At 51.8% G+C, this 20,936-nt stretch overlaps 3 protein-coding genes and 1 non-coding gene across 10 annotated transcripts in view; 2 read left to right on the forward strand and 2 right to left on the reverse strand.

Annotated features, from left to right (window-relative positions):
- The window catches only part of ZNF846 (zinc finger protein 846), an 80,937-nt gene extending 77,733 nt beyond the window's left edge, over positions 1–3,204 (reverse strand). For both annotated transcript variants that reach the window (XM_054674042.1, XM_063801144.1), the window contains exon 1: positions 3,114–3,204. The gene's annotated coding sequence lies outside the window, so the exon portion shown is untranslated. The remainder of the gene's footprint in view (positions 1–3,113) is intronic.
- Positions 3,205–3,271: 67 nt separating this feature from the next.
- Positions 3,272–12,752, reverse strand: FBXL12 (F-box and leucine rich repeat protein 12). Of its 6 annotated transcripts, none has more exons than XM_009434649.4 (3): positions 11,702–12,752; positions 11,519–11,591; positions 3,272–4,711 (listed from the first exon to the last, which is right to left on the reverse strand). In XM_009434649.4, the coding sequence occupies exons 1-3, from the start codon at positions 11,785–11,787 to the stop codon at positions 3,890–3,892; spliced, it is 981 nt and encodes a 326-aa protein (XP_009432924.1). In that variant the 5' UTR covers positions 11,788–12,752; the 3' UTR covers positions 3,272–3,889. The 6 variants fall into 6 exon arrangements, with proteins under 6 accessions (XP_009432924.1, XP_512355.2, XP_009432927.1 ...); XM_512355.7 differs by having other exon boundaries at positions 11,728–12,075; XM_009434652.4 differs by lacking the exon at positions 11,702–12,752 and adding an exon at positions 6,211–6,254.
- Positions 12,753–12,897: 145 nt separating this feature from the next.
- Positions 12,898–20,852, forward strand: LOC459923 (large ribosomal subunit protein uL16-like). Its single transcript, XM_054674049.2, has one exon. It carries the CDS (start codon positions 13,181–13,183, stop codon positions 13,574–13,576), a length of 396 nt encoding a protein of 131 aa, XP_054530024.1. The 5' UTR covers positions 12,898–13,180; the 3' UTR covers positions 13,577–20,852.
- Positions 13,072–13,212, forward strand: LOC112206489 (small nucleolar RNA SNORA70). Its single transcript, XR_002940850.1, has one exon. It is a non-coding gene; the product is annotated as a small nucleolar RNA SNORA70 (small nucleolar RNA).
- Positions 20,853–20,936: the final 84 nt, after the last annotated feature.

The raw sequence follows: 20,936 nt of genomic DNA on the forward strand, positions 1-20,936 counted from the left end.
TGTTTACACCATAGTAATCTGCAAATGCTACAGATCAGGGCCTTCTTCCCCCACCTGCTAGCACTGCCTGTAAACACTTACCTGCTTCAAAATTAATGCCTGCTGGCCAGTTGCAGCGGCTCACACCTGTAATCCCAGCACTTTGGGAGGCTAAAGCAGGCAGATCACTTAAGGCCAGGAGTTTGAGACCAGCCTGGCCAACATGGTGAAACCCCATCTCCTAAAAATATAAAAATTAGCTGGGTGTGGTGGCATGTGCCTGTAATCCCAGCTACTCAGGAGGCTGAGGCAGGCTGCAGCATAAACCTTGGAGGCAGAGGTTGCAGTGAGCTGAGATCGCACCATTGCACTCCAGCTTAGGTGACAGAGTGAGACTAGCATCTCCAAAAAACAAACAAAAAAACTAAAATGAATGCCTGCTGCTCCCTCCCTTCCAACTGGAAAGGCAGAGAGGAAAAAGAAAGGAAGCTTTTTTCCCCTAGAGTTGTTCCAGGTTGGGGCATCGGCAATGCACTTCCAGAACCACCTGCAGAGTCCAGCACAGGGCTGGTGTTGAGTCACCCTCATATTCTCCCAAACTGACCCCAGCTCTCCAGACACTCTCTGCAAGCAAAACAAACCTCATTTCCCTCCTTGTTCCCACAGGCTCTGAGACTTCACCAATCTCTATGTTTCTACCTGGTTCAACCCAGCCCCCCGATGTCCTGGGCTGGAGCTGCTGGGGTTGGTCACAGCATTGGACAATCAGACCTTGACTAGGGCCACATCAGGGGCACACTCATAGCCTAGTCCTCATGTGGCCAGATGGAGAAGGAATTTCAGGTGAGGTGGCTCATGCCTGTAATCCCAGTATTTTGGGAGGCCAAGGCAGGAGGATCATTTGCACTCAGGAGTTAGAGACCAGCCTGGGCAACACAGTGAGACCCCCATCTCTACAAAAAATAAAAAGTAGCTAGGTGTGGTGGCACATTCCTGTGGTCCCAGCTACTTGGGAGGCTGAAGTAGGATGGCTTGAGCCCAGGAGTTCGAGACCAGTCTTGGCAACAAAGGGAGACTCCTGTCTCTATCTATCTACCTGTCTGTCTATCTATCTATCTATATTTATTTTTGAAACAGAGTCTCTCTCTGTTGCCCAGGCTGGAGTACAGTGGCACAATCTCGGCTCTCTGCAACCTCCTATCTATCTATCTATATTTATTTTTGAAATAGAGTCTCTCTCTGTTGCCCAGACTGGAGTGCAGTGGTACAATCTCGGCTCTCTGCAACCTCCCACTCCAGGGTTCAAGCGATTCTCCTGCCTCAGCCTCCTGAGTAGCTGGGATTATAGGCATGTGCCACCAAGTCCAGCTAATCTTTGTATTTTTAGTAGAGACAGGGTTTCACCATGTTGGCCAGGCTGGTCTCGAACTCCTGACCTCAGATGATCCTCCTGCCTTGGTGTCCCAAAGTGCTGGGATTACAGGCATGGGACACACCGTGCCTGGCCCCATCTCTATTAAAAAAAAAAAAAAAAATGCTGGGCGCAGTGGCTCACACCTGTAATCCCACCACTTTGGGAGGCCGAGGTGGGCAGATCACAAGGTCAGGAGTTTGAGACCAGCCTGACCAATATGGTGAAACTCCAACTCTACTAAAAATACAAAAATTAGCCAGGCATGGTGGCACATGCCTGTATTCCCAGCTACTTAGGAGGCTGAGGCAGGAGAATCATTTGATCCTGGGAGGCAGAGGTTGCAGTGAGCTAAGATTGCGCCACTGCGCCACTCCAGCCTGGGCAACAGATCAAGACTCCGTTTCAAAAAAAAAAAAAAAGAGACAGAAAGAAAAGGAATTTCTACTGCAACTCTGAGTGGGAAGAGCATGGGAGGAACATCTCTGGCTCTTCTCTGATGGGTAAGCTTGGAATAAGAAACCAAGTGTACCCAGCTCAGCCCTCTTCTCCAACCTGGCTCTAAGCACCAGAGGAGGCACCTGGGCCTGCTGAGCAGGCGGTGAACCCACAGAGCCGGGGCTTAGCCACACACAGCAACGCTCATCTCACGGGTGGGCACTCACACTTACAATCTGACACCTGCATCTTTCAAGTGGTTCAGACTCGAAAGGCAGGAAAAGGTGGTGTTACTTACTGAACCCCTAAAGCCTGAGCCACCTGCGAGGCCCTGCCCACTCCTGTCCCCATTATCTCCTTTTGTTTTATTTTTTTTTTTGAGACAGGGTCTCACTCTGTCACCCAGGCTGGAGTGCAGTGGTGATCACAGTTCACTGCAACCTCCGAGTCCCAGGCTTAAGCAATCCTCCCACCTCAGCCTCCTGAATAGCTGGGATACCAGCTGGGTAGATGCACACCACCACACCTGGCTAATTTTTTCTGTAGAGACAGGGTTTCACCATGTTGCCCAAGCTGGTCTCGAACTCCTGAACTCAAAGTGATTCACTTGCCTCAGATGTCCCAGGTTGGCCTTAAACTCCTGGGCTCAAGTGATCCACCCACCTCAGCCTCCCAAAGTGCTGGGTTTACACATGTGAGCCACCACGCCCGGCCCTGACCTCAACTTCGACAGCACTTACCCCTGCTCACTCTGCCACACAACCTTCTTTCTGTTTCTGGAAAATGCCAAGTTCATTCTCATCTTAGCAGTGCTGGCCTTTCCTCTTCTGCCCTAGCTCTTCTGATCTTTGCTTTCTCTTCACCTCTCAGATCTCAGCACAGAGGCCTACCCTGCTCACTCAACCATGCAACTATGCCTCCATCACGTGACCCTGGTGTACTGGCTCAGAGTCTCCAAAATTACAACATGGTGGCTGAGCGCAGTGGCTCACACCTGTAATTCCAGCACTTTGGGAGGCCGAGGCGAGCAGATCACAAGGTCAGGAGTTTGAGACCAGCCTGACCAACATGGTGAAACCCCATCTCTACTAAAAATACAAAAATTAGCTGGGCGTGGTGGCGGGTGCCTGTAATCCCAGCTACTCAGGAGGCTGAGGCAGAAGAATCACTTGAACCCGGGAGACGGAGGCTGCAGTGAGCCAAGATTGCACCATTGCACTCCAGCCTGGGTGACAGAGTGAAACTCTGTCCCCACACAAAAAAATTAAAGCATGGACTGGCTTACCTGTTTGTTGTCCTGTCTTCTCCTCTATGAGATCTACGAGGGCAGGGTCTTGTCAGTTTTGTTCACTGTGGTGGCCCAGTTTCCCAGAACCTAGAACAGTGCCTGCAAAATAGCAGAAGCTCAAGAAAGATTGGTTGAATGAATAAACTGAATACTTCTCGAGAAAAAAAAAAAGATTTTTTTCTTTAATAGCAAAATAATATATGTCTTGGAAAATACAGCATACAAAATACAGAAAATATAATTGAGCACTTTTATGAGCATATCGATCATTGAATCGCGAGTCTGCATCGCCTATCTCTCCGCGTCTCTTGCGTGCGTGTAGGTATATAAACGGTGTATAGGCTTGTGGGTGTGCATGCATAGACAGTCCTTCTTGGGTACTCATAAGGGGGCTCAGACGCTCGGGTGCCCCTGAGTCTTAACCCCACCCCTTCTTCATCCATCCTGTTCCTGAAGACGACCATGAAGGTGACTCTTCATTGAGAGCCTGGGAGCTTTTAGAGTAAGGCTTTGCAATGTAACCATGAGGTAGCTATGATCATCCTTATTTCCAGATGTGGGAACTAGGCTTCCCAGAGGCTGATGATATGACCAAGGCCACACAGCTGGCAAACAGTGATTCCAATGGTCTGGAGGTCCCTAGGCCTCTGTTCTCTCAACCTGGGGCTTTCAGTTTCCTCAAGTCTGATTATCTGCCCTCTTCAAGGTGCTGCTTAGAGGGTCTGGGGCTCAACGATGAAAACTGGGATGGGTCCCAAGGGTAGGTGGAGTAGTTACATCCACCAGTCCATAGACTCTTTGGGGCAAGCCCTGACGATGACCATACAGTGGGGCAGCCCCTTACACAGGATCTTCTCCGCCTCCTGACCCTCCCACCCCAGCCCCTGCAGCTCAAGGACTCTGAGCTTGGGCATAGTGAGGCAGGAGGAGAGGATTTCAGTGGGGGAGGGCATTTCTGGGGTGACGAGGGGACCCTGCAGGCACAGACTCTCCAGGGCCGGCATTCCCTCCAGGACAGCCAGGCCAGGGGCAGAGAGGCCCCTCACGGTCAGCCGGATCTTGCGCACATCTCGGAGGTGGCGGCTGATGGCCAGCAGGGTGCTGTCGGCAGACAGGGTGCAGCCCAGCACCTCGAGCCTCTGCAGATAGCTGAGTTCCTGCAGGCCAGCATCCAGCCCTGTCTCGGTCACACGGTAGGTACCACCCAGCACCAGCGAGCGCAAGGCCCGGAAGCGCGTCAGGCCCTGCAGATGCTCGTCACGGAAGGCGGGGACGCGGTCCAGCACGATGCATTCGAGCAGGGGCAGCACGGTGGGGTCCTGCTGCTTGTGGAGCCAGGCCATGGAGATCTCGCAGCTGTGCAGCTCCAGGGTCCTCAAGGTGCTGGGCAGGCTGGTGATGGGCACCATGCTCAGGTCGGCCACGTGCAGGCAGAGGCGCTTCAGGTTGGGGCACTTCTGGCCCAGGGCTCTCAACAGAGCAGGGGACAACTGGGGGGCCTGGGAGCCAGAGAACAGGTAGCCACCCATCCGCAGGGAATGGAGCCGGGATGCCATGTACCTTCGAAGGAGGTGCCACATGACTTTAGGTCGCATCTGTAAGAGCCAGAGATTGGGGTGACAGAGTGAGAGGTATGGAGCTTCCAAGGCCCCTGTTGGGCTGGAGACACACAACCCCGGGGTGGGGGATTCTGGTGCCCCGCTGGGCTTCTGCCCTTCCCTAGCCAGTCTCCTCCCCAGGTTCAACCTCCCCAGGTTCAACCAGATGGTTTGAGTGCACCATCTTGCCTGCTAGGGCTTTGAACAAATCTTTTTTTTTTTTTTTTTTTCTGAGACAGGGTCTTGCTCTGTCACCCAGTCTACAGTGCAGTGGTGAGATAATGGCTCACTGCAGCCTGGACCTCCTAGGCTCAAGTGATTCTCCCACTTCAGCTTCCCAAGTGGCTGGGACTTGTGACACATGCCCAGCTAATTTTTGTGATTTTTAGTAGAGACGAGGTCTTGCTATGTTGCCCAGGCTGGTCTCCAACTCCTGGATTCAAGCAATCCTCCCATCTCAGCCCCTCAAAGTGCTGGGTCTACAGTCGTGAGCCACTGCACTCGGCCACTTAGAATAAATCTGGTAGGGGCCGGGCACAGTGGCTCATGCCTGTAATCCCAGCACTTTGGGAGGCTGAGGTGGATGGATCATTTGAGGTCAGGAGTTTAATACCAGCCTGGCCAACATGGTGAAACCATGTTTCTACTAAAAATACAAAAATTAGCTGGGCATGGTGGCAAGCACCTGTAATCCCAGCTACTCAAGAGGCTGAGGCAAGAGAATCACTTGAACCCAGGAGACAAAGGTTGCAGTGAGCCGATATCGCACCACTGCACTCCAGCCTGGGCGATAAGAGTGAGACTCTGTCTCAAAAAAAAAAAAGGATAAATCTGGTAGGGGAAAAAAAGATACTAACAGAATCTATCTTTAGCAATAAATTTTTACCATTTTTTCTGGACTAAGAAAAAGAGCAGAGCAACACATTGATATTTTACCCCTTTCTTAATGATCACCTCCAGTAGAAATAAGCAACACAGAATAAAATTTTAAAAGCCGAAAACTACCCAGAGTAAATTAGGTCTATGTTAAAAAAAAAAAACAAAAAAACAAATGAAAAGGCTGGGCACGGTGGCTCACACCTGTAATCCCAGCACTTTGGGAGTCCAAGGCGGGCAGATCACCTGAGGTCAGGAGTTCAAGACCAGCCTGACCAACATGGAGAAACCCCGTCTCTACCGAAAATACAAAATTAGCCAGGTGTGGTGGCACACGCCTGTAATCCCAGCTACTTGGGAGGCTGAGGCAGGAGAATCGCTTGAACCTGGGAAGCAGAGGCTGTGATGAGCCAAGATCGTGCCGTTGCACCAGCCTGGGCAACAAGAGCGAAACTCCATCTCAAAAAAAAAATATATCAAAGCCTGGTACAGTGGAAGCTGCAAAAATAAACCCTGGGAAGTTAGACTTAGTAGAAAATAAAAAATATATATAATTGATTGCACTGGGCATTTCATTCTAAGTACATTTTATCTTAAAAAGAAAAAGTTAGCATGCTTACATCTGCCTTTTATTGCTGGATTTCTCTACTTGGCATCATAGGGCCTAATGGAAAAAGGAAAATTGTCTAATAACATATTCTTTATGTGTGCTTACAAAGGTGTTTCTTTTCTTTTCTTTTGAGACGGAGTTTTGCTTGTTGCCCAGGCTGGAGTGCAACGGCACGATCTCAGTCACCGCAACCTCCGCCTCCTGGGTTCAAGCGATTCTCGTGCCTTAGCCTCCTGAGTAGCTGGGATTACAGGCATGTGCCACCATGCCCGGCTAATTTTTTTTTTTTTTTTTTTGAGACAGAGTCTCGCTCTGTCGCCCAGGCTGGAGTGCAGTGGTGCAATCTCGGCTCACTGCAATCTCCACCTCCCAGGTTCAAGCAATTCTCCTGCCTCAGCCTCCCGAGTAGCTGGTACTACAGGCGTGTGCCACCACGCCCGGCTATGTTTTTTTTGTATTGTTAGTAGAGACGCGGTTTCACCATGTTAGCCAGGATGGTCTCAATCTCCTGACCTCGTGATCCGACCACCTTGGCCTCCCAAGGTGCTGGGATTACAGGCATGAGCCATGCGCCTGGCCTTAATTTTGTATTTTTAGTAGAGACAGGGTTTCTCCATGTAGGTCAGGCTGGTCTCAAACACCCGACCTCAAGTGATCTGTCCACCTCGGCCTCCCAAAGTGCTGGGATTACAGGCATGAGCCACCGCACCCGGCCAAAAAGGTGTTTCTACATCAAACTCTTCCATTCACTGAAGAAAATAGCTTATCATCAATCCTTCAGAAAGCATGCTTACATTTGCCTTTTATACATGCATATATATACCCATGTAATACAAACTGTATTAGTCTATTTTCATGCTGCTGATAAAAACATACCTGAGACTGGGAAGAAAAAGAGGTTTAATTGGACTTACAGTTCCACATGGCTGGGGAGGCCTCAAAATCATGGCAGGAGGTGAAAGGCACTTCTTACATGGCGGCGGCAAGAGAAAATGAGAAAGAAGGCCGGGCGCAGTGGCTCATGCCCATAATCCCAGCACTTTGGAAGGCCGATGCGGGCGGATCACGAGGTCAGGAGATTGAGACCATCCTGGCCAACATGACGAAACCCCGTCTCTACTAAAATACAAAAAAAAATTAGCCGAGTGTGGTGGTGCATGCCTGTAGTCCCAGCTACTAAGGAGGCTGAAGTAGGAGAATCGCTTGAACACGGGAGGCAGAGGTTCCAGTGAACTGAGATCGCACCACTGCACTCCAGCCTGGCGGCAGAACAAGACTCCGTCTCAAAGAAAAATTAATTAATTAATTTTAAAAATACAAAAAATTAGCTCAGTGTGGTGGCACGTGCCTGTAGTCCCAGCTTCTCAGGAGGCTGAGGCAGGGGAATCACTTGAACCCAGGAGGCGGAGGTTGCAGTGAGCTGAGATCATACCACTGCACTCCAGCCTGGTGACAGAGCAAGACTCCATCTCAAAAAAAAAAAAAAAAATTAAGAAAACGAGAACAAAGCAAAAATGGAAACCCCTGATAAACCCATCAGATCTCATGAGATTTATTCACTATCATGAGAATAGCATGGGAAAGACCGGCCCCCAAGATTCAACTATTTCCCCTGGGTCCCTCTCACAACACATGGGAATTCTGGGAAATATAATTCAAGTTGAGATTTGGGTGGGGACACAGCCAAACTATATCATTCCACCCCTGGCCCCTCCAAGTCTCATGTCTTCACATTTCACAACCAATCATGGCTTCCCAACAGTCTTCCAAAGTCTTAACTCATTTCAGCATTAACCCAAAAGTCCACAGTCTAAAGTCTCATCTGAGACAAGGCAAGTCCCTTCCACCTATGAGCCTATAAAATCAAAAGCTAGCTAGTTACTTCCTAGATACAATGTGAGTACAGGTATTGGGTAAATGCAGCCATTCCAAATGGGAGAAATTGGCCAAAACAAAGGGGTTACAGGGCCCATGCAAGTCTGAAATCCAGTGGGGCAGTCAAATTTTAAAGCTCCAAAATTATCTCCTTTGATTCCAGGTCTCACAACCAGGTCACACTGATGCAAGAGGTGGGTTCCCATGGTCTTGGCCAGCTCCGCCCCTTGTGGCTTTACAGGGTACAGCCTCCCTCCCAGCTGCTTTCACAGGCTGGTGTTGAGTGTCTGAAGCTTTTCCAGGTGCATGGTGCAAGCTGTGGGTGGATCTACCATTCTGGAGTCTGGAGAACAGTGGCCCTCTTCTCACAGCTCCACTAGGCAGTGACCCAGTAGGGACTCTGTGTGGGGGCTCTGACCCCACATTTCCCTTCCACACTGCCCTAGCAGAGGTTCTCCATGAGGGCCCCACCCCTGTAGCAAACTTTTGCCTAGACATCCAGGCATTTCCACACATCTTCTGAAATCTAGGCAGAGGTTCCTAAACTTCAATTCTTTTTTTTTTTTTTTGAGATGGAGTTTCGCTCTTGTCGCCCAGGCTGGAATGCAATGGCACGATCTTGAGTCACTGCAACCTTTGCTTCCCGGGTTCAAGCGATTCTCCTGCCTCAGCCTCCCGAGTAGCTGGGATTACAAGCATGCGCCACCACGCATTTGTTGTATTTTTAGTAGAGATGGGGTTTTACCATGTTGGCCAGGCTGGTCTTGAACTCCTGACCTCAAGTGATCTGCCTGCCTTGGCCTCCCAAAGTGCTGGGATTATAGGTGTGAGCCACTGTGCCTGGCCCTGAACCTCAGTTCTTGGCTTCTGTGCACCAGCAGGCTCAAGACCATGCGGAAGCTGCCAAGACTTGGGGCTTCCACCCTCTGAAGCCACAGCCCGAGTTATACGTTGGCCCCTTTCAGCTACAGCTGGAGCAGCTAGGGCACAGGACACCAAGTCCCAGGGTGAACGCAGCACAGGGACCCTGGGCCCGGCCCAGGAAACCACTTTTTCCTCCTGGGCTTCCAGGCCTGAGATGGGAGGGGCTTCCGTGAAGGTCTCTGACATGGCCTGGAGACATTTTCCCCATGGTCCTAATTAGGTTCCTTGCTACTTATGCAAATTTCTGCATCTGGCTTGAATTTCTCCCTAGAAAATGGGTTTTTCTTTTCTATCACATAGTCAGGCTACAAATTTTCCAAACTTTTCTGCTCTGCTTCCCCTATAAAACTGAATACCTTTAACAGTACCCAAGTCACCTCTTGAATGCTTTGCCACTTAGAAATTTCTTCCACTAGATACCCTAAAACATCTTTCTCAAGTTCAAAGTTCCACAAATCTCTAGGGCAGGGGCAAAATGCCATCAGTCTCTGTGCTAAAACATAACAAGAGTCACCTTTACTCCAGTTCCCAACAAGTTTCTCATCTCCATCTGAGACCACCTCAGCCTGGACCTTATTGATCATACCACTATCAGCATTTTGGGCAAAGTCACTCAACAAGTCTCTAGGAAGTTCCAAACTTTCCCACATTTTCCTGTCTTCTTTTGAGCCCCCCAAACTGTTCCAACCTCTGACTGTTACCCAGTTCCAAAGATGCTTCTACATTTTTGGGTATCTTTTCAGCAACGCCCCACTTACTGCTACCAATTTACAGTATTAGTCTGTTTTCATGCTGCTGCTAAAGACATACCTGAGACTGGGAAGAAAAAGAGGTTTAATTGAACTTAAGTTCCACATGGCTGGGGAGGCCTCAAAATCATGGCGGGAGGTGAAAGGCACTTCTTAACATGTTGACGGCAAAAGAAAATGAGAAAGAAGCAAAAAAGGAAACCCCTGATAAACCCATCAGATCTTGTGAGACTTATTCACTATCACAAGAATAGCATGGGAAAGACTGGCCCCATGATTCAATTACTTTCCCCGGGTCCCTCCCACAACACGTGGGAATTCTGGGAGATAGAATTCAAGTTGAGATTTGGGTGGGGACACAGCCAAACCATATCATGAACCAAGAGAGAAAGAAACATGTTTTAATGAATCTTCTCAGGCGGCTGAGGCAGGAAGATGGCTTGAGCCCAGGAGATGGAGGTTGCAGTATGTTATGATTTTGCCACTGCCTGGGTGACAGAGTGAGATCCATCTCAAAAAAATAAATTAGAAAAAGATAAACTGCAGAGCATAAATGTTATGGGCTACCTTTGACAGAGGAATCAAATCTTCCTTGTCAAATTTAGACCCGTGTGGGTCAGCAGAAATTGACTAGAAATAGTGGCCACCGAATGGTAACTCACAAGGGTAGCAGTTAAAGTTGGTAAAATTTTAAATGCACACAAAACCAATGGACGAATCAACTTTTCCTCGCAAAACCAACAACTAAGTTTCAACAACTGAGAAAAAGTTTCATATTATCAGGCCAGACACTGTGGCTCACACCTGTAATCCCAGCACTTTGGGAGACTGAGGTGGGGGGACAGCTTGAGTCCAGGAGGTCGAGACCGTCCTGGGCAACATAGCAAGACTGTCCTTAAAAAAAGAACTTCAAAAGCAACACTGTATTAAAGGGAGTTACAGATGGATATATACAGTAAAATTGTTTAAAAGTAGAACACTATCTAAATAGTAGAACAGCATTACCTGAAGTTTAGAAATACATTACTAACACTATAATTGTTTTTGGACACACACATATGAAGTAACGTAAAAGGAAGGGTGCAAATCCACTTTATAATAGCAATTATCTATGAAGACAGTTTCAAAAAGGGCAACAAATATATCTATAAATGTTTTGAGCCAGTTGCTGTGGCTCATGCCTGTAATCTGAACACTTTGGGAGGCTAAGTCGGGAGGATCACTTGAGCCCAGGAGTTCGAGACCAGCCTGGGCAGCATAGTGAGACTGTCTCTACAAAAAATAAAAAATTAGCAGGTGCAGTGGCGAGCGCCCGTGGTTCCAGCTACTCAGGAGGCTGATGCGAGAGGATCGCTTGAGCTTGGGAGGTCGAGGCTGCAATCGCACCACTGCACTCCAGCCTGAGCAGCAGAGCGAGACTCTGTCTCAAAAACAAAACAAAAACTTGATAACATAGTCATAAATTAGCATTTATCGAATGATAAATATGTGCCAGACTGTTCTAAGCCCTTTCCCTGCGTGATCTCAGTGAAGTCCCACAATAGCCCCGTGAGGCAGGTACTGTCCTTTATCCCCATTGCAGGGATGGGGAAATTGAGGCCCTGAAGTCGAAGAGGAGCTGGTAAGCGATGATGCCGAGATAGGCCCCGGATCGCCTGGCTCTAAATCCCCAGCCCGGGCCCCGACACACAGTCCCAGGGTGGGAGAGGTGGCCTTCGGGGTCCGGGCACCGCGATCGCGGCCCAGGCCCGCCCGGCCAGCTGCGCGTACCGTGTAGAGCGTCAGGTCGACATGTCGCCACAGCCACCGGTCGTCCACCAGCCTCTTCCAGCGGTGACAGACCCTGGGGGAGGGGACGCGCGGTTAGAACGACCCCAGCCCCGGGCCACAACGCATCTCCAGGTGCCAGCTGCGCCCTCCGCCCTGCCCTTCCCCCCGGAGGCGGGGCCGCACCTGGAGATGCGGATCCGGTCCCGTACCGGGAGGTAAGAGAAGATCTCGAGCAGGACCGAGTCCGGCAGTTCGACCAAAGTCGCCATGATCCTGCCGACACGCACTTCCGCTTCCGGTTAAAGAGACCCGAGGGGTCCTCCTGGGGGCGCCGAGGCGGCTGACAGGGCGGCGGCCGCGACCTTCCCGTAGCCGGTCGAGAAATTTGACTTTCCTCTCGCTGGGAAGTGATTCGGTCCCAGGGCCGGACCAGCCGCGGATGGGGACCAGAAACCAGCCTGGAAAGCGTGGCTGAGGCAGTGAGAGGTTTGCGGGACGTGGCTGAGGCGTGATTTGGCCGCGACTGGGAACTAAGACCAAGTCCGGAAGGCGGGGCTGGAGTGAGGCGAAGCTCGGAGGCGGGGCTAGAGACGAGGACCAAGTCCGGAAGGCGTGGCTGGGGTGGGGTGAGGATCGGAGGCGGGGCTAGAGACCAGGACCTAGCCCAGAAGGCGAGGCTGGAGCGGGGCGAGGCCCTGGGGCGGGGCTAGAGGCAAAAACCAAGCCCGGAAGGCGTGGCTGGAGCGGGGCACCGCCCAAAGGCGGGGCTAGAGACGAGGACCAAGTCCGGAAGGCGTGGCTGGGGTGGGGCGAGGATCGGAGGCGGGGCTAGAGACGGGGACCAAGTCCGGAAGGCGTGGCTGGGGAGGGGCGAGACCCGGGGACGGGGCTAGAGGCGAGGCCCAAGCCCGGAAGGCGTCGCTGGAATTGGGCAAGGCTCAGGGGCGCAGCCAGAGACCGGAACCAAGTCCAGAAGGCGGGGCTGGGGCGCGGCTACGGGGCGGGGCTAGAGACTAGGACCAAGTCCAGAAGGCGTGGCTGGGGTGGGGCGAGGATCAAGCCCGGAAGGCGCGGCTGGAGCGGGGCGAGGCCTAGGTGGGGCTGCAGACGAGAACCACGCCTTGGAGGCGTGGATAGGGCGGGACGAGGCTCGCAGGGCGGGTAGAGGCTCGGACAACCGCTGGAAGGCGGGGCTGGGGCGGGGCGAGACCTTGGGGGCGGGGTTGACGACGAGGACCTAGCCGAGAAGACGTGGTCTGGACGGAAACCAGGCTGCAGCAGGACCAGGCGCCAAGGGCGTGGCTGGGGAGCGATGGAGACGCTCGGAAGGTGGGGAGGGGGGGACGGAGACAGGGAGAAGACTACGCCATGAAGGCGTGGTTGAGGCGGGGCGAGGCCTGTGGGTCTGGCCCCGAGCGAATGGCTTGGTAGAGAGTCAGAGAACTCTATTTTTTTACTTAATGATGCTTCTTGATGTCTATGCACAAGGATAAATTTGTATTACTGGAATATCGTGGCCAAAGGACCTGTTGAATTTTTCACTTTCATTGATACTACAGATATTTTCTGAATTGGCAAGTCCTCCAAGAAACTATAAAAATGTGTGTGTGCAATGGCTGCACACAGCAGCTTCCTTGGTAGTGTACGCAGCCTGTTGGTTGTATGGGTTGCTCTAAGGGACCTTGGAGACAGGCCTTTCCGATGGATGTTCATGTTTCTGACGTTGCACTACCACAATGTAGGCTCCAAACAGGCATGCGAGGTGGCTTTGGAAAGCCCCAGGGCACTGTGGCCAGGGTTGACATTGGCCAAGTTATCATGTCCATCCGCACCAAGCTGCAGAACAAGGAGCATGCGATTGAGGCCCTGCGCAGGGCCAAGTTCAAGTTTCCTGGCCGCCAGAAGATCTACATCTCAAAGAAGTGGGGCTTCACCAAGTTCAATGCTGATGAATTTGAAGACATGGTGGTTGAGAAGCGGCTCATCCCAGATGGATGTGGGGTCAAGTACATCCCCAATCGTGGCCCTCTGGACAAGTGGCTGGCCCTGCACTCATGAGGGCTTCCAATGTGCTGCCCCCCTATTAATACTCACCAATAAATTCTACTTCCTGTCCAAAAAAAAAAGTGTGTGTGTGTATATATATATATATATATATATACGCGTATATATATATATATATATACGCACGCCTCCTGAAGCCAGGAGGCGGAGATTGCAGTGACCTGAGATCGCGCCACCACACTCCAGCCTGAGTGACAGAGCGAAACTCCGTCTCAAAAAAAAAAAAAAAAAAAGAATAGGAAAGAGATTGTGGAGGTTGCAGTGAGCCCAGATCGCGCCACTGCACTCCAGCCTGTGCGACGGGTGCGAGACTCCATCTCAAAAAAAAAAAAAATCATGTTACTGCAAAGGACATGATTTCATTATCTTTTTTTTTTTTACATTTGGGACAGGGTCTCGCTCTGTCACCCAGTCTGGAGTGCAGTGGCGAAATTATAGCTCACTGCAGCCTTAACCTCTGGGGCTCAAGTGATCCGATCCTTCCACCTCAGTCTCCCGAGTAGCTGGGACTGTAGGCGCATGCTAACACGCCCGGCTAATTTTTGTTTTGTTTTTTGAGATGAAGTCTTGCTGCGTCACCCAGGCTGGAGTGCAGTGGCACAATCTCGGCTCACTGCAACCTCCACCTCCCAGGTTCAAGTGATTCTCCTGCCTCAGCCTCCCGAGTAGCTGGGACTACAGGCGCCCGCCACCATGTCCGGCTAATTTTTATGTTTTTAGTAGAGATGAGGTTTCACTATATTGGCCAGGCTGGTCTCGAACTTCTGACCTCAGGTGATCCACCTGCCTCAGCTTCCCAGAATGCTGGGATTACAGGTGTGAGCCACTGCGCCCGGCTAATTTTTGTATTTTGTTGTAGAGCTGGGGTTTTGCCATGTTGCTCAGGCTGGTCTTGAACTCCTGGGCTCAAGTTCTTCCTGCCTCAGCCTCCCAAAGTACTAGGATTACAGGCGTGAGCCACCACGCCCAGCTGATTGCATTCTTTTTTTATGGCTGCATTACGTGTGTCTTCTTGGCTTGTTGCCCTCCTATATCAGACTGAATTCTGGGGTGGCAGGTGGGACTTGTGCACCCCGGCCCTGCTGAGGTGCTCAGATAATGGGGGGAGGAAACTCCTATGCCCCTCCCTCCACCCCTAAGATTATTTCCCTTCTTGTGAACTCTGGCAGGGGAAGGGGAGTGCCTTTAAGTTTGGCAGAACCCAGGTGTCCCTTCCCTGCCATCCCTACTCAGTTACAGGGGGTTCCTGCACCACCAGCATACAGGGCTGGAGAGAGGGAAGTAGTCAGGTGAGAGCAAAAGAAACCCACATACAAGCTCCTTCCTCTGGGCCAGGAACCCAAGAAGCAAGGGGGGAGAAGAAGCCTCCCCAGCTTGCTCCTTGGGTCTTGACCCAAAACTCTACCTCCTGGGAAGTATCCACCTCCCCCAAGGAAAAGCGGCTGTGAGAACAGCAGATCTTCCTACAGCAGGCCAGGTCTCCATGTGCAACCACAGCAGTGAGCCTTCACCAACACCTTGTGGTAGCTCTGATGAATACGTAAGTTAAATATTAAAGACCTGGAAAAACTGGGGCCTTCGAGCAAAGGCTAGAAGGTAAAACAAAGTCCTTAAGACCCTGCCTGGGTTTTCTCAGAACTTAAGAGTTCAGTTAAAATAATGGAGGCATTCTTACATACCTTGTAAACCTTGTACCAGGATCCACTTTATTTTTTAAAATTTACTTTCTTTGGCATCGGCTCCTCTCTCCTCTCTCCTCTCCCCTCTCCCCTCTCCTCTCCCCTCTCCCCTCTCTCCTCTCCCCTCTTTCCACGGTCTCCCTCTGATGCCGAGCCGAAGCTGGACGGTACTGCTGCCATCTCAGCTCACTGCAACCTCCCTGCCTGATTCTCCTGCCTCAGCCTGCCGAGTGCCTGCGATTGCAGGCGCGTGCCGCCACGCCTGACTGGTTTTCGTATTTTTTTGGTGGAGACGGGGTTTCGATGTGTCGGCCGGGCTGGTCTCCAGCTCCTAACCGCGAGTGATCTGCCAGCCTCGGCCTCCCGAGGTGCCGGGATTGCAGACGGAGTCTCGTTAACTCAGTGCTCAATGGCGCCCAGGCTGGAGTGCAGTGGCGTGAACTCGGCTCGCTACAACCACCTCCCAGCCGCCTGCCTTGGCCTCCCTTAGTGCCGAGATTGCAGCCTCTACCTGGCAGCCACCCCGTCTGGGAAGTGAGGAGCGTCTCCGCCTGACCGCCCATCGTCTGGGATGTGAGGAGCCCCTCTGCCTGGCTGCCCAGTCTGGAAAGTGAGGAGCGTCTCTGCCCGGCCGCCATCCCATCTAGGAAGTGAGGAGCGTCTCTGCCCGGCCGCCCATCGTCTGAGATGTGGGGAGCACCTCTGCCCTGCCGCCCTGTCCGGGATGTGAGGAGCGTCTCTGCCCGGCCGCCCCATCTGAGAAGTGGGGAGACCCTCTGCCTGGCAACCGCCCCGTCTGAGAAGTGAGGAGCCCCTCTGCCCGGCAGCCACCCCGTCTGAGAAGTGAGGAGCGTCCTCCCTCCTCGTCCGGGAGGGAGGTGGGGGGGTCAGCCCCCCGCCCGGCCAGCCGCCCTGTCCGGGAGGTGAGGGGCGCCTCTGCCCGGCCGCCCCTGCTGGGAAGTGAGGAGCCCCTCTGCCCGGCCGGCCGCTCCGTCCGGGAGGGAGGTGGGGGGGTCGGCCCCCCGCCCGGCCAGCCGCCCCGTCCGGGAGGTGAGGGGCGCCTCTGCCCGGCCGCCCCTACCGGGAAGTGAGGAGCCCCTCTGCCCGGCCAGCCGCCCCGTCCGGGAGGGAGGTGGGGGGGTCAGCCCCCCGCCCGGCCAGCCGCCCCGTCCGGGAGGGAGGTGGGGGGATCAGTCCCCCGCCCGGCCAGCCGCCCTGTCCGGGAGGTAGGGGGCGCCTCTGCCCAGCCGCCCCTACTGGGAAGTGAGGAGCCCCTCTGCCCGGCCAGCCGCTCTGTCTGGGAGGGAGGTGGGGGGGTCAGCCCCCCGCCCGGCCAGCCGCCCCGTCCGGGAGGGAGGTGGGGGGGTTAGCCCCCCGCCTGGCCAGCCGCCCCGTCCGGGAGGTGAGGGGCGCCTCTGCCCGGCCACCCCTACTGGGAAGTGAGGAGCCCCTCTGCCCGGCCAGCCGCCCTGTCCGGGAGGGAGGTGGGGGGTCAGCCCCCCGCCCGGCCAGCCGCCCCGTCCGGGAGGTGAGGGGCGCTTCTGCCCGGCCGCCCCTACTGGGAAGTGAGGAGCTCCTCTGCCCGGCCACCACCCCATCTGGGAGGTGTACTCAACAGCTCATTGAGAACGGGCCATGAAGACAATGGCGGTTTTGTGGAATAGAAAGGGGGGAAAGGTGGGGAAAAGATTGAGAAATCGGATGGTTGCCGTGTCTGTGTAGAAAGAGGTAGACATGGGAGACTTTTCATTTTGTTCTGTACTAAGAAAAATTCTTCTGCCTTGGGATCCTGTTGATCTGTGACCTTACCCCCAACCCTGTGCTCTCTGAAACATGTGCTGTATCCACTCAGGGTTGAATGGATTAAGGGCGGTGCAAGATGTGCTTTGTTAAACAGATGCTTGAAGGCAGCATGTTCATTAAGAGTCATCACCACTCCCTAATCTCAAGTACCCAGGGACACAAACACTGCGGAAGGCCGCAGGGTCCTCTGCCTCGGAAAACCAGAGAACTTTGTTCACTTGTTTATCTGCTGACCTTCCCTCCACTATTGTCCTGTGACCCTGCCAAATCCCCCTCAGCGAGAAACACCCAAGAATGATCAATAAAAAATAAAAATAAAAAAATAAAAAAAAAAGAAAATAAAAAATCTTAGCAAACATAGGGAGAATTATAAACTAACATTTATCATACATACCCATCACAAGGCTTCAGCAATTCTCATACTTTTCTCTTTCATTTTTAATTATCAACTTCAATTATTCTGGTAATATTTTAAAGTAAGTATATTATGTTGTCAGTTTGTAGAAATCTGAGTACCTATATCTAAGAAATAAAGAGAAAAATAAAAATAGTACTATAAAATCTAAGTAAATACAAGTATTCTTTAAAAAAATAAAAATAAAAAAAAATAAAATTTATTTTCTTTTCTTTATTATTTTGAGACAGAGTTTCGCTCTTGTTGCCCAGGCTGGAGTGCAGTGGCACGATCTCGGCTCACTGCAACCTCCACCTCCCGGGTTCAAGCCATTCTCCTGCCTCAGCCTCCCGAGTTGCTGGGATTTAAGGCATGCGCCACCATGCCCAGCTAATTTTGTATTTTTAGTAGAGATGGGGTTTCACCATGTTGGTCAGACTGGTTTCGAACTCCTGACCTCAGGTGATAGCTGATCCGCCCGCCTCGGCCTCCCAAAGTGGTGGGATTACAGGTGTGAGCCACTGCGCCCAGCCTTTTTTTTTTTTTTTTTTTTGAGAGAGAGTCCGACTCTGTCCCCCAGGCTGGAGTGTAGTGGTGTGATCTCGGCTCACTGCAACCTTTGCCTCCTGAGTTCAAGTGATTCTCGTGCCTCAGCCTCCCAGGTAGCTGAAACTACAGGCATGTGCCACCACACCTGGCTAATTTTTGTATTTTTAGTAGAGACAGGGTTTTGCCATGTTGCCCAGGCTGGTCTTGAACTCCTGACTTCAGGTGATCTACCACCTTGGTCTCCCAGTGTTGGGATTACAGGTGTGATGTAATGGCACCCGGCCCCATTTTCCTCTTCTCTCAGCAGCACTTCCCATCCCTTTCCCAACTCCTCGCCCCACAGCTCAGCACCAAGACCCTGTGCTTGGCAGATCTTTGAATCAAGCACTGAGAAATTAGAACATTTTGAAAAAGCAAACATTTCCTTTTCCACCCCCGGTGATTACAAAAGTAACATATGTTCTGTGTCAGAAATCTGGAAAAACACCACAAAGAGGGAAAATGAGGCCGGGTGTGGTCGCTCATGCCTGTAATTCCAGCACTTTGGGAGGATCACTTGAGGCCAGGAGTTTGAGACCAGCCAGGGCAACATAGTGAGACTGTCTCTCCAAAAATTAAAAAAATCAGCCAGGCGTGGTGGTGCACGCCTGAAGTCCCAGGAGGTGAGTCCCCTTGAGTCCAGGAATTGGAGGCTGCAGTGAGCTATAATTGTGCCACTGCACTCCAGCCTGGGTGACAGAGCAAGACACTGTCTCAAAAAAAAAAAAAAATTAAAAAATTAAAAAATTAAAAAAAAAGAAGGGAGAATGAGACTCTCAGTAATCCTACCATGAAGTGGTAACTACAGTCAATGCTTGTGTGACCCCGCATTTCTTTGTTTTCAAACAGTCTCACTCTGTTGCCCAGGCTGGAGTGCAGTGGCATGATCTCAGCTCACTGTGACCTCTGCCTCCTGGGTTCAAGCGATTCTCCTGCCTCAGCCTCCTGCGTAGCTAGGATTACAGACGCCTGCCACATTTTTGTATTTTTAGTAGAGATGGGGTTTCCCCAGTTGGCCAGGCTGGTCTCGAACTCCTGACCTCAAGTGATCCACCCACCTTGGCCTCCCAAAGTGTTGGGATTATAGGTGTGAGCCACCGTGCCCGGCCGTGACCCAGGATTTCTAAGAGAATGCAAAGATGTGCTGCTTCTAAACTTCCTTAGGCACCTCAGCCCCCTCAGCTCACTTTTGACCTTCCAATCTGTTTCATCCCAGCTAGAGTCTCCCCAAAAGCAGAGGCAGGGGAATTCCCACAAAGGAATGCCCTAAATCATCCCAAGATGGGGCCAGTGGGGATTTCAAGAAAACACCAATTACCAGAGCAATCAGTCCAAAGCGTTTATTAGGGAAACTTACAGAGTGCTCCAACAATCATCAAGACAGGAACGAAAAGGGGTGTTCTACCGAGGCACAGCTGCAGCTAGGGGGTCAAGACATGGAGTTCAGATGCACAAGTCAGCATGTCTGGTTTCCATTACTATTTTGAGTAATGGGCCACCTGCTGGTCTGGCAGGTGTCAGCTTGACCAAAACAGGATTGTGGATTCTTTCCCTGGGATGGGACGTTCCACAACCTTGGTTTTATATTTAGATTTTCCTCCTTTTTGTTTGGTTTCTTTTGGAGACGGAGTCTCACTATGTCTCCCAGGCTGGAGTGTAGTGGCGTGACCTCGGCTCACTGCAGCCTCTGCCCCCCTGGGTTCAAGAGAAGAATTCTCCTGTCTCAGCCTCCCAAGTAGCTGAGACTACAGGCACAGGCCACCACGCCCGGCTAATTTTTTGTATTTTAGTAGAGACGGGGTTTCAGCGTGTTGCCCAGGCTGGTCTCCAACTCCTGAACTCACACAATCCGCCTGCCTTGGCCTCCCAAAGTGCCAGGATTACAGGTGTGAGCCACCACACCTGGCCTATATTTAGATTTTCAAGGCCAGTTTCTGGAATTTTTAAGCAAAGTACACGGGTTAAACATTATGAGACCTTAGCATAGAAAAACAGAAGAAAGGTTGGGCGTGGTGGCTTACACCTGTAATCCCAGCACTTTGGGAGGCCGAGGCAGGCGGATCACCTGAGGTCGGGAGATCGAGACCAGCCTGACCAACATGGAGAAACCCCGTCTCTACCGAAAATACAAAATTAGCTAGGCATGGTGGTGCATGCCTGTAATCCTGGGAGTTTCTCTCTTGTTGCCCAGGCTGGAGTGCAATGGCACCATCTCGACTCACCGCAACCTCCGCCTCCCTCGTTCATGTGATTCTCCTGCCTCAGCCTCCCAAGTGGCTGGGATTACAGGCATGCGCCACCATGCCAGGCTAATTTTGTATTTTTACAAAATTAAAGAGATGGGGTTTCTCCATGTTGGTCAGGCAGGTCTTGAACTCTTGGCCTTAGGTGATGTGCCCACCTTGGCCTCCCAAACTGCTGGGATTACAGGCTTGAGCCACTGCGCCTGGCCTTGGAGAATTCTTAAACCACTGTAGCAGTATAGTTCAACGATACTAAAAGGTGGTTTTAGTCTCTGGATCCTGCCATTCAAAAGCAAATAGGCCGGTTGCGGTGGCTCACGCCTGTAATCCCAGCACTTTGGGAGGTCGAGGTGGGCAGATCACTTGAGGTCAGCAGTTTGAGACCAGCCTGGACAACATGGTGAAATCCTGTCTCTACTAAAAATACAAAAATTAGCTGGGCGTGATGGCATGTGCCTGTAATCCCAGCTACTAAGGAGGCTGAGGCAGGAGAATCGCTTGAACACGGGAGGTTGCGGTGAGCTGAGTTTGTTCCACTGCACTCCAGCCTGGGCAACAGAGTGAGACTCTGCCTTAATAAAAAAAAAAAAAAATTGAGACAGCCTCACTCTGTGTTGCCCAGGATGGAGGGATGGAGTGCAGTGGCG

This window comes from Pan troglodytes, chromosome 20 (assembly GCF_028858775.2).
Source record: "Pan troglodytes isolate AG18354 chromosome 20, NHGRI_mPanTro3-v2.0_pri, whole genome shotgun sequence".
NCBI classification, from domain to species: domain Eukaryota; kingdom Metazoa; phylum Chordata; class Mammalia; order Primates; family Hominidae; genus Pan; species Pan troglodytes.